The following is a 15,779-nucleotide window of genomic DNA, read 5'->3' on the forward strand; positions in this document are numbered from 1 at the left end:
CAGTGCTAATTTTTGCACCTGGATGGAGCCCCTGAGTCAAATGTTCTCCCTAGCACAGGGCAGAAACTCTACAGGACCCATGAGAGTGTGGGTCCATATTTGTTTCTCTTACACATTGCAAGTGCTCAGTCGATAACTTTGGAGTGCATCTTTATCTTTTTTTCCTCTCTGCCTGTTCAAGTCCATGGAGGATGGAAATGAAGCAGACCAGAGAGAGCCTTCCTGCCCTGTTTGGAATGCAGATCAGTAGACACTGTTTCTGTCTTTTGCTCAGCCCCTGACACTGAACAATTGCACCAAAGTCCGTAGCTCCAGGCCCTGTATCATAGAAATTCAGTGGCTGTGAAATTAATACATTTATTCTAAAATATGACTAGTTATGTTAACAAAAGTTGACATTCCTTATTGAAAAGACAACATGGCTCTATGGTAGGGTCAACATAAAGCAATGTCAGTGTGCTATGAAAACTCTGATTCTATCTCATGAAAATCTAGATTGTACTAAGCAGGTCTCATCAGAAAAACCAACCTAACAAATCAGCAAGGCATGTAAGTGTGAACCAACGCACACACATTTTGTGCCTAGGAAAAGTTAAATACTACATATATTCTAGTGATTTTCTTTTTTTTAACTTTGCAGATAGCAACTTCACAGAGCATCATTTAAAGGCAGTGATGGGCAGAGCCCTGGAATGTGTGCTGCTGTCGGCTTTATTTATGTTGCTCTGGTACTGCTTCTCCATGCTTCTTCTCCGCCAAGCACGGACCAACACCCACTCGGTCTTGCCTTCTCTCCATCTCTTCAGTTATTCTATAGTCACCATCTTATTGTTCTTCTTTAAAGTGTACCCCCCCCCCCCAAATAAGCTATTGCCTCTTAAGACTGTTCTTCTCAGCCTGCATTTATCTTTGTCCAGAGTGACCTGTTTGTGAGTGTATTCCTGTTCCCTGGTCTTCTACGGCTGGCTGTTCTCTCTTAGGGAGCTAGTGTTTCTGCAACTGTTCCCTATTCCAAGTGCTAAAGTATGGCTTGGCGTTGTAGATCGGCTGCTAGTTGGGTTTATTTGTTTTGTTGTTTTCTGTTTGTTTGTTTATTTGTTTGTTTGTGACAGGGTCTCTCTGCTTAGTCTTGGCTGGCCTGGAACTCACTCTGCAGACCCTGCTAGCCTTGAACTTTTCTTTAATTCTCTCCCTTCTGTCTGTTTCCTGAGTGTTGTGAGTCCAGGCATGCACCACCTCCAGATTGCTTGTTATTTTTTCACCCAATGTATCCTTTTAGATAGGTCTGGTTAAACAGCCTCACTGCTATAAAGTATCTTCTGAGCAATGGGTTCCCAGTACAAGCTGTGCCAGACATTAACATACAGAGACAGAAAAAAGTTCAAAGAGGGATTTAAAAATCTGTTTTCTCTGAGTTCATACTGAAGAACCACTTTCCCTATTGTCTCCTATAAAGTCATTACTGTAGATTCAACTTAAGATGCTTATTTTTTTTTTACTGAGTTTAATTTAGATACACATTTGCATTGTAAAATGGGTACTTTAAAAATAATCATTTTAGTCTTAAGCATAAATGCTAGTTCTTTGTAAAGGAAGTAACTTCCTGAATTGCATGTGATCGCTAAGGGCAAAGTGAATTCTGGAGTGAGATTTAACCTTCTGTCTGCGCTTCTTACAGAGACTAGTTCGAATTTAGTATGCATCAAGACGTCTGTGGTAAACGTTTAGAATTTCTTTATCATCAGGGATTTTAATTAGAAGTCTTTTTTTAAAACAATGATGGTTTGGATTGCTATATATTTATCAGACACCAATATTTTAGCCACTGAAATACGAATAACAGTAACATCTATACATAACGAATAAAAGGGGGTGATATTAATCCACGTATTCTTGTTGCCTAGCACAGGGCGGAAAGTCTCCAGGACCCATGAGAGTGTGGGTCCATATTTGTTTCTCTGACACATTGCAAGTGCTCAGTTGATAACTTTGGAGTGCATCTTTATCTTTTTTTCCTCTCTGCCTGTTCAAGTCCATGGAGGATGGAAATGAAGCAGACCAGAGAGAGCCTTCCTGCCCTGTTTGGAATGCAGATCAGTAGACACTGTTTCTGTCTTTTGCTCAGCACCTGAAGTAGACCAAGTGTGTGGTCCAACTCCCACCCCCACCCCTCACTCCACCGCTCCCCAAGCCCCCAAGCTACCCTCTCTCTAAAGTGAAGAAAATACCTCATTGGCTTCTTCTATGCTCACTTGCACCCCATACTTCAACACAACCCAAATGTGAGTGGCTGAACACAATCATGAACACTAACATTTATGTCTTTAGACTTTTTATCCCTTTTAAAAAACAAATAAAGCAGTTTTATTTATTACATATGTTATGGGATTCTAGAGAAGTTGATACTCACAGAAGACTTCCGGTATTGAGAGAGAGAAGATATTGTCATGGTCAATCTTTCTTGCTAGAACTGACTCATTTGGAAAACCTATGTGTGTAAGATTATTGTAAATGATTCAGTCCAGGCAAGAAAAATCCACAGATAACACAAACATACCTTTTAGTGGTCCAAATTAACATTCCTTCAAACACAACAGATGTATTTCACATTTAGTTTCAGGGGGCTCTGTGTGATCTTCATGGATGGTAGCCTTGCCTGTACCTGCCTGTTTTGTTTAGGTTGACATTTAAATAAATGCTAACTGACTAAACTCTCATTAAGAGATGGTAGGCAGGCTTTTTGTTTAGCAAGGAAGGGAGCCAGCTTGGGGTGAGTGGGACTGTGGATGGGTGCTAAGGCACTTGCCTAACATACTCAAGGCCCTGAGTTCCATTACCAACATAACTGGGGGCGGGTGGCCTCATATTATGTATGAAGAAAATGATGGTTACACACAAAGCAAGCACAGATATGTCTATAAAAGCACCACTGTGTGCATTCTTACACTTCCATATGTTTTATGGCATAAAGTATTTTATGAAAGAGAAAAGAAACTGAGAAAAGAGGTTGTGGGTTGAAAAGCTAATGAAATAAGTTTGCTTTCCTGCTAAAGTCTCTTTAGTCACAAGTCCTGGTTCCACAAGAGCCTGAGCTCTTGGCCCCCTTCAGCTACCACACTACAGGAGGCAGCTGAGAACTTGCCATACAGGAAAAACCATTCTGGGAACAGGGCATTACTCAAGTCGCTTGCCCTTGACCCTCAGCTGTTTTGAATTACTGGTGTAGATAACTCTGCTCTCAGCACAGGAGTGACCTCACTGCCCCTGCATCCAGTGTAAAGATCTTCCCTCAATCTGATGGAGTTATCTCTAAGGCTCAGAAATCACACTTCAGAAATTTAACGTATAGGCTCCTAACCACATAATCTATAACCTGGGAAATGACTTGATATATAATGTATGCCACAGAATTATGTATGCATATGTATTTAAGTTTTAAAAAGCATTTTCATTGGCTAAATATGGTGGTATGCAGTCTTTAATGCCAACACTTGCTAGGCAGAGGCAGGTGTTCTCTGTGAGTTCAAGGCCAGCCTGGTCTACATAGCAAGCTCCAGATTAGTTAGGGCTACCTAGTGAGACCCTGTTATTAAAAAAAAGTGTTTTTATTAGTGTATGTGTGTGTGTGTGTGTGTGTGTATGCGGGTGATTGCATGCATGTGAAAGTTAAAGGATAACTTTGAGGGGTAGCCTTCTCACCTTTCACTTTGTTGAGGGAGTCTTTCTTGCTTTTGTACTATATATTCTAGGCTAGCTAGCCTTCAGGAGCTCTGTAGTTACAGATGCCCTCACCCTACTCACCCATCAGGGTTAAAAAAAAAATTGTGGGTCCTCAGGCTTGTGCAGGCAGTACTCTTAGCTCCTTAGTTGTCTCTGTGGCCCCAAATATATGTACTGAACACACACACACACACACACACACACACACACACACACACACACACACACACACAGTGGGACAGGGTTCAGATCCCTTAGGGAATACACTCCCTAGTCATCACTGTGGTGTAAATTCCAGTTCGTTGGGCTGGAGAGTTGGCTCACTGGTTAAGAGCACTGTCAGTTCTTTCAAAGGTCCTGAGTTCAATTTCCAGCAACCACATGGTGGCTCACAACCATCTATAATGAGATCTGGTGCTCTTGTCTGGTGTGTAGGCACATATTCAGGCAGAATATTGTATAAATAAATAAATAAATATTTGAAAATATTCCAGTTCGTTTCTCTTTAAAAATCATTGTTGCAGCACTATGTTTATGTGGCCTCAGACTATTTCAACCTGCTCTTTCTTAGTATACAGGAAAGGGGGTGGGGGGAAACTGGTCATTGCTGGGAGGCTGAGGCAGGAGGATTAGAAGTTTCAAGCAGCCTGGGCTACATAGTGGTATCTGTCTCAAAAAGAAACAGAAAGTTAATAGTCTCGTTCATGCCATGTGTGGAAAGCAGTGTATTTAACAGAGCCTTGAAAAACTTTTTATTTTAATGTGCCCTTTCTCTATAGATTAAAAATCAGAGCCAAGCGTGATAGTTCTTTGGGATGCAGAAGCAGGATGGTTGCTTGACACTACAAGTTCAAAGGCAACCTAGGCAATATAGGAAGCTTTTACCTAAAAGTAATTAAACAACAGGTAACTCTAATCACATTTTGATACTTAAAATAGTTGTTATAAATCTCATACTAGGATTATCTGATCTTTTGTTAGTTTGCTTGTAATTCTGAATTTTTAGTAAAAATTCCAACTATACATGAAATTGGTAAGTTTATAAGCCCAATTTAAAATTTACTTTCATAATTTCCAACATGATGTTACCTGCAATAAAGTCAAAGACGGGCTTTCAAAGCTGGAACTTGTGATTCAGTCCTAAAAGCCATTCTTCTGATACAGCTGCTCATCAAATTGATGTTTATCCTGTTAGATTGTTACTGCTTGACACGAACTTTATGATACATTTGTTCTCTCCCAAGAAATCTCTTGTATTATTTTATTTTTAAATTTCAGGACTCCTGGAGAAGCTTGGGTGAATCAGAATTGTGAAGCAAAGGCACTCCTTCAGGGGAAAAAAAAAAAAAGAAAAAGGCATATTTTCTCCAACAGCTTAGTGTTGGTGTTTTCTGCGTATTTGTTCTCACTGTGTGAGGTGGGCGTTGGGGGGGGGGGTAGTCTATTAGCTTTAAAACAACAATGAACTCTGTCAAGTTTCTTTGTTTCATGGTTAATTTGTTTAGACTATTGTATAGGAGTAGAAGGACTTCGGTTCCAGAAAGATGTTTAAGGGAAATTATTTGGACTCCGGGGCTTTATCCTCCATGGATCCAATGGATGGAGAAAACAAACAGAAGCCCTCCTGTACACAGCACCTGATGCCCATCACACTTGTTTGTATGCTGATTTTCCAGCCAGAACTGAAAGTACCATTTGTGAAATAAGTTTTTTAAGACACTTCAATTGAAGTTGGGGGTGACGGAGGGAGCAGAGAAAATACAATTGCACTAGGGACCTTGGATTTGACTGTCATAGCAATGAGGGGTGACAGACTGGCTTCCTTAAATATCCATTTAATCTGTATTTCCTGGACATACTTTTCAGTTCTCAAAATGGATACTAGTTATGGCTTAAAAGGAAAACAGCCCCAAAATAAAGCAAGCCATATTTACAACTTCCCGATCCACCAGTGTCTTCTGTCCATCTCTGGGACTGTTAGCTCCACTTGTAGGCACATTCTGCAAACTACTGTCAGAATTGTAATTTCACTCTGGACACCATAAAACTGAGTGGAAGTTTTGGTGGATAATCTGAATGTCCCAGTTTTCTTGTAAACTTATGTTTTGATATCCTGGCATTATCAGCTACTTTATATCTATTTATCTGGAGGTTTGCTAAGTCCCCTCATTGTTAACTTTTAATTCGTGGGAAATGACTTTATGAATACAAACATTTTTTTCCTTTTATTCTCTTGAATTCTCCATAACACATATATTCCTTTTTATGTTTTTAAAGTGTGTCTCATTCATCTATACTGGTAATGGGGTGTAGTGGCCCATGTCTTTTACCACAACCTTTGGAAGGAAGTGATAGGCAGACCTCTTGTGAGTCTGAGGCCAGTATGGTCTACACAGTGAGTTACAGGACAGCCAGGACTCTCAATGTAGAGAGACCTTGTCTCAAAAAGCCAAACCAAACCACCACAACAAAAACTGTTTGTAAACTCCCCTCGGGTGAAACAGATGGAGACTAGGTCTCCTTTCTTCTGGGAAGGAAATTCGGGTTGAATCTGAAGACTGCCCTGACCTCCACCCTATCTCCCAGATCCATCCCGAGGATACATAAGAGATGAGGAAAGAGTATAAAGCATTACTATTTCCAACAGAATATCAAAGTTCTCGGAATTTTAGGTACTCTGTGTATGTTGGTTTCTTCCTTAGTAATTCAATATGTCAGATTTGCCCAATTACTTTCACCTTCTTTACCTGTTTGACCTGAAAGAATGAGAAAGCAGATTTTGCTCAGCTGCAAGGTTTCCTGGCAAGTTGGTTAGCAACAGGGCTTGCCAGGCAGGGTTGACATAGCAAAAAGTAAACACATTTCATTTAGACAATTACTAGCTAGCTAGTGTGTTGACTTCCTCGCTACGAAGTTTTCTGTTTTATTGCCTTGAATCATCTTCTCCCCCGTTTGTTATTCAACTTTTTGTGTATTATTCTTGCCTTCCATTATCCTGAAAGCAGAACCTTTCTACATTTCCTCCTTGCTGTGGAAGTAAGCCACACAGGTTAGCTACTAAGAACAGGTACAGAGGAAGTTTATTCGCAGGAGAGAAGCGCCACACAAAATAACGTCTTTCCCTTCGGTAATATAAAGCTGTTGCTCGCTGCGTACCAATTAAGAATGAGGCTAAAGCGTCTACAAGTATCACTCTCACAGGAAAGCTCTAAGACTGGTCTCGGGGCAATCGGTCTTTGCTTGTCACGGGACGCGGGGATCGTGGAGAGAAACGCAGCTGCAACTTGCACTGAGGACGCCGGGAAAAGGCGCCTCTCACAGCCGCTGGGACCTGGCAGCTCGCGTGCACCTGGCGGCAGACAGCGCAGGCCGGAGGCGGCCAGTCCCGGAGGACGCTGCCCGAGCATGCACTGCAGGAGGGCCAGAAGCCACCCGCCCCAGGCCGGCCCCGCCAGCTGCGGCCCCACACGCTCGGCCTGCCCGGGACACCTGCCCCGTGTAAAAGTATACTTATGGCCGTCGCGGTGCACGCGGACTCGCTCGCTCCACACCCCCAGAGCGCGCTCGTCGCCAGCCTGGAAGCAGGCCCCTCCCCGCGCAGCTGTCGCCGCCGCCTGCGGGCTCCTTTCACTTTCTCACGGCCAAGTCACCCAGAGGGGCGCCGCTGCCGCCGCCGCCGCCGCCGCGGCGGCGGCCCGCGGACTCCGCCCCCTTGGAAAAGACCACGCCCACCCAACAGTCGCCGCCTGCGATTGGCGCGCGCAGGCGGCAGCTCCTGCCCGCCGCTCCCATTGGCCGAGCTGCCCCGTCAGTTCCGCTGCTCCTCCGCCCTCCCTAAACACCGCTCTCCTACTGGGCGACACCGAGAGCGGGGGCGGGCCAGGGACCGGGGCCCGCCGCTTTCGCTCAATCGCTGAGCGGCCGGCGCGGGGCGGCCCGGCCGGGCGGGGCCACATCTGGGCCGCGCCGCCGCGTGCGTGCGTGTGCGTCGTCCGCCCCCCGCCCGCGCCCCGCCCGCCCCGCCCCCCGGCCCGGCGCCGCGCTCGCCCGCCCGCCCGCTCCCGCCCGTGCGTCTGGCAGGCTGCGGCCGCCGCTGGGCTGCTGCCATGGGGAGCCGTTGAAAGAGTGGGGCCCTGTGGCTCGGCCGCGCGCCTCAGGCTGCCAGCGCGGGCGGGGGGCGGCGGGGGCGCGCGGGGCCCGGGCCGGGGCCGGCGGGCGGGCGGGGGCCGGCGGAGGACGCCCACAAGTCCAGCGGCGGCGGCGGCAGAGAAGGAGGAGGAGGAGGACGCGGCGGGGACGCGGCGACTCGGGCCGCTCCGTGTGAGTCCCCGCGCCCGCCCTGCCCCGCTGCCGGCCACGGGCTCCCGCCGGGCGGAGTTAGTTAGTGCGGCGGAGGGCGGGTGGTGCGGGCTCGCCTCGCCTCGCCTGGCCGCGCTCCCCGGCCGGTGCAGCTGCGGCGCGGGGCGGACTCGGTGCAGCTGCGGCGGCGCCTCCCGGTGCGGAGGGCGGGCGGGCGGGGGAGGGGGGCCGGGCCGCCGCAGCTGCAGCGCCCGGGACGGCCGCGGCTCCGGGGCCGGTGCAGCTGCAGGGCCGGGGGAGGGGGAGGGTGCGGCGCCCGGGTTGCGGTTGCCCGGAGGCCCCGGGGGCAGGCGCGCGGCGGCGGCGGGGGAGCGGTCGCCGCGCCGCTTCTTGCGACTTTTCTTTTGTTGTTGCGGCGACCCGGGTCTGTTTTCTCGGCCGTTGTGGAAGGTGTTTTCCTGCTGCACCGGCTCTCTGCCCTGCACCTCCTTCCCTGTGGTTTCACCCTTCCTCTTTCCCTGAGTGCTTTCTGCACGGCGAACTACGCGAAGATTTGCATCTCTTCCCACCCCAAACCTCACACACACCCGGGGCACCCTACCCCCACCTCTGAAAAACAAAACCCCAAACCTCACAGAACCTCCGCGGGTCCGCGGTAGCGGTGGACGGGTTGATCTGTGGAGTGGATATCTTCGGGCCATTGCGGTTCTTGGAGCTCATTAAACTGTCACTCACCCCCACCACCACCCCACTGGGTAAACGGGGTGATTAATGTCAGATATATTGGAATGGGGCGAGGGTATCTGTGGAAAAGAGGGTGTGTGTGGCAGGGAAGTAATATGCACATAGTGCCTCCCGAACGAGTTCAGAATTATGTCATTCACCGCGAAGTTAGAGAAAGTTAGGTTTGTGACTCGTGAGCGAGGGCAGGACAGAATTGAGGTTTTGTTCTCTAGCTCCTTGCCTCTGGTTTTTAAGGCGAACCTAAGTAGTTGTGGCCCGGGTTGGGACACTTGTGCCTCGGGCCCCAACTTCTTTTTTCTACTCCCCAACCTCCCAAGAGTCTGAGATGTGTCTGACATTCATAGATGTCATGTCGCAGCACCTTGCAGGGCACCCGGCGGCCCAGCCCCGGTTACATTAACATTTCATCAGCCGTTAGAAAAGATCCAGCACTCTAGCCAAAAAAAGTTCCCAAAGTCTACACCTGGCTTCTCACCCCTCCTGGGCATCACAGCCTCTTCCCTCAAAGAGAGAGAGAGAGAGAGAGACGAAGGGCAAGACAAAGCGTCGGCTTTTCTGAGCAGAAAGACGAGATGTATGTCAAATGGTCCTTCAGAGGGACTGTAGCAGGTTGTGTCAGTTTATTAATTTGACTCGTTGAACTAAAATACTTTCCAGGATTTCAGAAGTGCAGTTTCAGTTTGTTGGTGCTGAGAATGGAAATTTGCATTAACTGTGGTGGTGTGAAATATTTTCCTGGGAGGTAGTTGCAGATAAGTTGCTAAGTAAGAGTGAAATAATAAGGTGAGCCACACTAAAGTAATAGTTCTTAATAAGTCTGCCAACATTTCGGAGATGTCTACCATTATCTCCGCAGGGGAAGGGAAAAAAAAACCGTGCTGTAATAATGTTGAAATGGGACTGGAGATGTCAAATGGGTTGGTTTAAAAATATCCCTAAGCTGCCTTTGAAACTAGACGTTGGAGTGGAATAAAAGTGAGTGTGGGTTTCCTGAATAGCGCTGAGCTTGAGTGTGCTGTCATATGTGAGCCAGTCCACCAACTTGAGGCAGAAGTGTTGCGATTCCATAAATACAGTAGGACTCCATATGCTGAGTTTTTCAATTTCTTCTGTTAGAAAGTTTGGGGGGGAAAAGGAAGACTTTGAAGTATTTTGTTTATACTAACAGAAGAGAAAAGTTCTCCTAAGAAGAAGCTGGTGGCAGGAGTGTAGAGGAGTAGCATATGGCATTAAAGGAGCACAGCTGGAGGTAGCATTTCCATCTGAGCATGATGTCAGAGCAGCTGACAGCCTGCCATCCCTCAGCCTTTTATTCTAACACACAGACAGGGAGTCAGTGTGTGCGGGTCTGTGGTGGAGAAGGTATCTCATTCCTCTCCAACATCATCTCCACTTCGCATCTGTCTCTCCTAGTCTGCTTTTTTTCCACCGATGTAACAGACCTGGAGCCAGCAAGACTCCGAGGGAAGGACTTAATCAAGTTTATGTGTCCTAAAGGTAGGAGTAGCAAGAGATTAGATTGAGCATCTTTCTGTTTGGGTGTTTTATTTGATTTTTTTTTTTTTAAATCACATTACTTTTCTAATCCACTTTATGAATAATATGTGAAATTGAGCATGAAGTGATGGTCTTAAGGAGTTGAAAGTCTTAGATTTTCTTGGTTTAAATTTTTATTTCTTTTATTTGAACAAGTAAATAACTTTAATACACAGAAATATTTCAAGTTTTCAGATGGTAAGGAAGGCTTTGGAATATAGCTTTTGGAGATCACTTTGGATTACGAAGCCTTTTGTTCACTGCTGTTTAGATTCCTTCTGCTTGAGGGGGGAGAAATAGTAAACTGTCTGGAATCCAGCTTTCAAACTTACACGAGAAGATTACTCTGGTTAAGAAGCTAGGTTGTTGTGTAATTAATTCCACTGTGAAACTTTACTCTTCAAAACATTCGGCAAGCATTACTGAAAGCAGCATACAGCTGTAGTGCTTTTGAAACCGGAGGGTTTTTGTTAGTGGTTTTTTGTTTTGTTTTGTTTTTTGTTTTTTAAGAAGGAAAGAAGAGAGAGAACTTTTGTCCCTAGGAGAATAGTTTGACCAGTTTCCTCATTTTTTTTCAAATATATATTTAAGAGATCTTTTATTTCAGCATAACAATAATTATTTGCAGGAGTTTTTGTGTTAGCGACTAATTTAGAACTTGTAGATTTGAGCTGCCTGAATTGGCCAGACAGCTGTAATCGCACTCCTCTATTCTTAATCTCTTTATCTGGGCAGCAGCTGCCATATGGCCACAGTCAGCTGGATCAGATGTTTATAAGCTTCCTTCTTCGTCCCTCTCTGTCCTCTCAGCCTCCTAATTTGATCACGGCTACCTTGTGAGCTGCCCTCCAATCTTTATTTTTAGCCCTCTCAAGGATTAGGATTGATGTTAGCTGTGGAGCACTTAAAGTGATTGTATTGTAAATCTTGGTTTGTTCTATTGGTGGTGTCTTTCAGACGGTACCTGCGGTTAGGATGGACGGTTCACGGTGTGTAAGCACAGTGGAGAGGGAGGGAGGTAGTTTCTGAATATTAGCTTCCTCTCCATCCCCAGATTTACTTGCTGAGCTAGATGTGGGGAGGCTTGCTTCTGGTCCCAGGATTGGGAAGTGAGCTCTGCTTATCTTAAGGAGTTTTAGCCACTACAATTGGATTCTTACCCTATCTTTTCCTTCCCTCCTTTCACCACCCTTCCTTGGCAGAAAGAAAACATGGCAAAGATGTATAACTGAAAGAATAGAAGCTATTGGGAAAACAAAATATATCAAGTTATTATTGAAACAAAGTATTTTTTGTTGAATACCTAAGGTATAGCCAGGGGGGGAAGTTTGGGTTTTTTGTTTTTTGTTTTTTTTTCCTAGGAAGGCTTTAAAAAATACTAAATATTGAACCTATAAAGCTTTTGCAACTCATTTTAGGGTGGTAAAAGTTTGGTTAATTTTAATATGGAGTTTGTTTTGTCCTGTAGCAGATCAAAGTTTAGATGAAAAATTTCAGAGTTAATAGCCTCTCTGGTTGCTAATATTGTTGAAGTAGAGGTTCTACAAAGAAACACACACCCCCCCCCCATTCATTTTTAAAATGTTTGGGTTTGTTCATAGTAAAGATGATCTTTCCCATCTGGCAGTGCAGTTCTGTCTGATCTCCTGCATGTGCACTACCTGCAAATCTTTTACGGCACCAACATCTGTTCTTATGCACAGGGCTTTTGTTGTTGTAACACTCTGACTTTAAAAGTAAGTTGTTTGCTGATTTCTGGACTAATTATGCAATTTCTTTTTTTTTTTCCCCTCAATTCAGCCAAATGTGTGTGTGTGTTTAGTCTGTGCTTTCTAAGTAGTCAGGTATGAAAAGTGATAAAATAAAAAGAATGGTTGGACAAGTTTCCTTGACTCTTCCAGCATTTGTGTGGGACTTTGTTATTATGCGCTTTTTCCCTTTGAAGTTCAAGCAGTCTTGTAGGTTTTGTGGGTGTCATTTGATGAATAGTTAGTTAAATTTCATCTGGATGAGGTCTGAATTCTTGTTATCAGTAAATAGGCTGTAGCTAAAGGAAGGGTTTAAACTTGACCAGGGGTCCTGAGAGGGGTGAGCGAGTCCTTGGCAAGTGCATTTAGGTCGCATGTGTGACTTGGGAGTCCTTGGGGTGTGAGCCTGATTTAAAATTCAGAGACATGTAACTCTCGACCACTAAGGCAGATATTTTTAAAAGTGGAACTAGAGGCTAAACTCCTAACCAGGCTCTAACAAGAAACTCGTCTTTCCCCAGGTTATGAAGACAGTATGGAGTTTCCAGACCACAGCAGACATTTGCTGCAGTGTCTGAGTGAGCAGAGGCACCAGGGCTTTCTTTGTGACTGCACTGTTCTGGTGGGAGATGCCCAGTTCCGGGCGCACCGCGCTGTGCTGGCTTCATGCAGCATGTACTTCCACCTCTTTTACAAGGACCAGCTGGACAAAAGAGACATTGTTCATCTGAACAGCGACATTGTGACAGCCCCCGCTTTCGCTCTCCTGCTTGAATTCATGTACGAAGGGAAACTCCAGTTCAAAGACTTGCCCATTGAGGACGTGCTAGCAGCTGCCAGCTATCTCCACATGTATGACATTGTCAAAGTCTGCAAAAAGAAGCTCAAAGAGAAAGCCACCACAGAGGCAGACAGCACCAAAAAAGAAGAAGATGCTTCAAGTTGTTCAGACAAAGTCGAGAGCCTCTCAGACGGCAGCAGCCACATGGCAGGTGACCTGCCCAGTGATGAAGATGAAGGCGAAGATGAGAAATTGAACATTCTGCCCAGCAAAAGGGACTTGGCAGCTGAGCCTGGGAACATGTGGATGCGATTGCCCTCAGACTCAGCAGGCATCCCCCAGGCTGGCGGAGAGGCCGAGCCACACGCCACAGCAGCTGGAAAAACAGTAGCCAGCCCCTGCAGCTCAACAGAGTCTTTGTCCCAGAGGTCTGTCACCTCCGTGAGGGATTCGGCAGATGTTGACTGTGTGCTGGACCTGTCTGTCAAGTCCAGCCTTTCAGGAGTTGAAAATCTGAACAGCTCTTATTTCTCTTCACAGGACGTGCTGAGAAGCAACCTGGTGCAGGTGAAGGTGGAGAAAGAGGCGTCCTGTGATGAGAGTGATGTTGGCACTAATGACTATGACATGGAACATAGCACTGTGAAAGAGAGTGTGAGCACTAACAACAGGGTACAGTATGAGCCGGCCCACCTGGCTCCGCTGAGGGAGGACTCGGTCTTAAGGGAGCTGGATCGGGAGGATAAAGCCAGCGACGATGAGATGATGACCCCAGAGAGTGAGCGGGTACAGGTGGAAGGAGGAATGGAGAGCAGTCTGCTTCCCTATGTCTCCAATATCCTGAGCCCCGCAGGCCAGATCTTCATGTGCCCGCTGTGCAACAAAGTCTTCCCCAGCCCCCACATCCTGCAGATCCACCTGAGCACACACTTCCGCGAGCAGGATGGCATCCGCAGCAAGCCTGCAGCCGATGTCAACGTGCCCACGTGCTCCCTGTGTGGGAAGACTTTCTCCTGTATGTACACCCTCAAGCGCCACGAGAGGACTCACTCGGGGGAGAAGCCCTACACGTGCACCCAGTGCGGCAAGAGTTTCCAGTACTCGCACAACCTGAGCCGCCATGCTGTGGTGCACACCCGCGAGAAGCCTCATGCCTGCAAGTGGTGCGAGCGCAGGTTCACGCAGTCCGGAGACCTGTACAGACACATCCGCAAGTTCCACTGTGAGTTGGTGAACTCCTTGTCGGTCAAAAGCGAAGCACTGAGCTTGCCCACTGTCAGAGACTGGACCTTAGAAGATAGCTCTCAAGAACTTTGGAAATAATTTTATATATATATATAAATTATATATATATATATATACATATATATATACATAGATCTCTATATAGTTGTGGTACGGTCTAAAAGCAGTCTTGTTTCCTGGAACTGAAAAGTTGGGATCTTAACTTGTTTTTGCACTTTAGAATAATAGCATGAGAATCTCACTAATTTAGCATTCTGATAAAAGAAACTTTAGAGCAAGTCAGAAGTAGAGAGGTGTCTTTCCTTTGAGGGGTGGGCCAAGTTAGCCAATAAAAACCTTCTCAACAAACGGTTCTGTCACAAAACGCTTTCATACGGCTTAATTTTGTAAACACTGCATTGTCTTGAGCGCTTTTCTTGTGCCCCACATTGTTTTGTTTTGTTTTCAGAGTAGAAATTCCCTCCAGTTTTATTAGCCGCCTTATATGTCTCAAATTGCATGAATATTTTCTGGCTGTTGGAAACCTGAATGCTTTTAGACCCAAATGGAAAATTTCTGAGATGCTGGATTATCTATTTTTAAACAAGCAGTTGACTTAAAACTTTCTGTGGCAACTTCTGGTTTTCTGATGGTCCCCAGTGAGAGAAATCTGACAGTACACTGGGTCACTGGGGCTGTCTCTGTGAAGGTTTGCTTGAGATGAAAAAGGATATTGCAGCTTCAGCAGTGTTGAACTGTGTGTTTAAAATGTGAATTACTGTTCTTGTATACTGTAATTGATTACATGGGCTGGGGGGGGTGTCAAAGAACTTGACAGGTTGTGTTGATGCTCTTAGTTGAGTCTTGAAAAGTAAATATTAACGCTACAGAAATGCATGAGTTTCAATATATTTTTTGTCTTTGTTTGCATTGTATAACTTTAACGAGTGAGTTTAAAATTATTTAATTTCCTTAGAAAAATAGCACCATTTGGGGAAAAAACTGGTGTTACGAAGAACGTAAATGCACTGTTTTTATTTTTTATTTTATATAATTTAAATTGACTTTTCCCACTGTCTTTAAGTTGAAACTGTTAAGCTGAATAAAAACTTAAGCTGCAAATTGATAACTTCGCTACATTACAAGGAACATATAAATGTTTACAAACGGCTTAAAGATTTGCATGTGCGGTGTGCATTTATAACACACTTGTAATTGCACAGAACCCATGCCAGCTCAGAGTTTAGGTGTACACGCGTACCCAACTGAGCATTTTTAGAGTAACTACTGCACAAATTGACAATAGGTCATAGGTCATTCTCTCTCTCTCTCTCTCTCTCTCTCTCTCTCTCCTTTTGCTTCCCTTTTCTTTTTCTCCCCCATTTCCTTTCCTTCCCCCACCCCCTAACTCATGAAAAGATTCTATGGACTGAAAAAGCCCCAGGCTGAAAGGACTGAACTGCCCTGATTGGCGTGGGGAAGGGGTTAGGAGACTATGTGTATCGGCAGCGGAGGCTGCAGCCCAATGTGTGGTTTTAATGACCAGCGCGCAGGGCAGAAGCATTTTGCACAGTGTTTGTTTTCCTGTCTTGCACTTACAAATAAGGTCTATGGGAGTAGCATGGAAAACGTTTGTTGTTTTTCCCTTTTTCTTTTTTAATTGCTTTCGTTTAAAATTTGATCGCCTTAACTACTGTAAACATAGCCTATTTTTGTGCTTAAGATAC

The 15,779-nt window shown here is 45.5% G+C and overlaps 2 protein-coding genes across 5 annotated transcripts in view; one reads left to right on the forward strand and one right to left on the reverse strand.

Moving 5' to 3' along the window:
- Adss2 (adenylosuccinate synthase 2) overlaps positions 1–15,779 on the reverse strand; it is an 832,666-nt gene that overhangs the window by 484,580 nt on the left and 332,307 nt on the right. The window lies entirely within an intron of this gene.
- Positions 7,917–15,380, forward strand: Zbtb18 (zinc finger and BTB domain containing 18). 3 transcript variants are annotated; one of them, XM_051147964.1, is made up of 3 exons: positions 9,298–10,260; positions 12,569–13,256; positions 13,369–13,517. In XM_051147964.1, exons 1-3 carry the CDS (start codon positions 10,032–10,034, stop codon positions 13,376–13,378), a joined length of 927 nt encoding a protein of 308 aa, XP_051003921.1. In that variant the 5' UTR covers positions 9,298–10,031; the 3' UTR covers positions 13,379–13,517. The 3 variants fall into 3 exon arrangements, with proteins under 3 accessions (XP_051003920.1, XP_051003921.1, XP_051003919.1); XM_051147963.1 differs by lacking the exon at positions 9,298–10,260 and adding an exon at positions 7,917–8,040 and having other exon boundaries at positions 12,569–15,380; XM_051147962.1 differs by having other exon boundaries at positions 12,569–15,380.

The sequence above is a fragment of the Acomys russatus genome, chromosome 6 (assembly GCF_903995435.1).
Source record: "Acomys russatus chromosome 6, mAcoRus1.1, whole genome shotgun sequence".
Classification (NCBI taxonomy): Eukaryota; Metazoa; Chordata; class Mammalia; order Rodentia; family Muridae; genus Acomys; species Acomys russatus.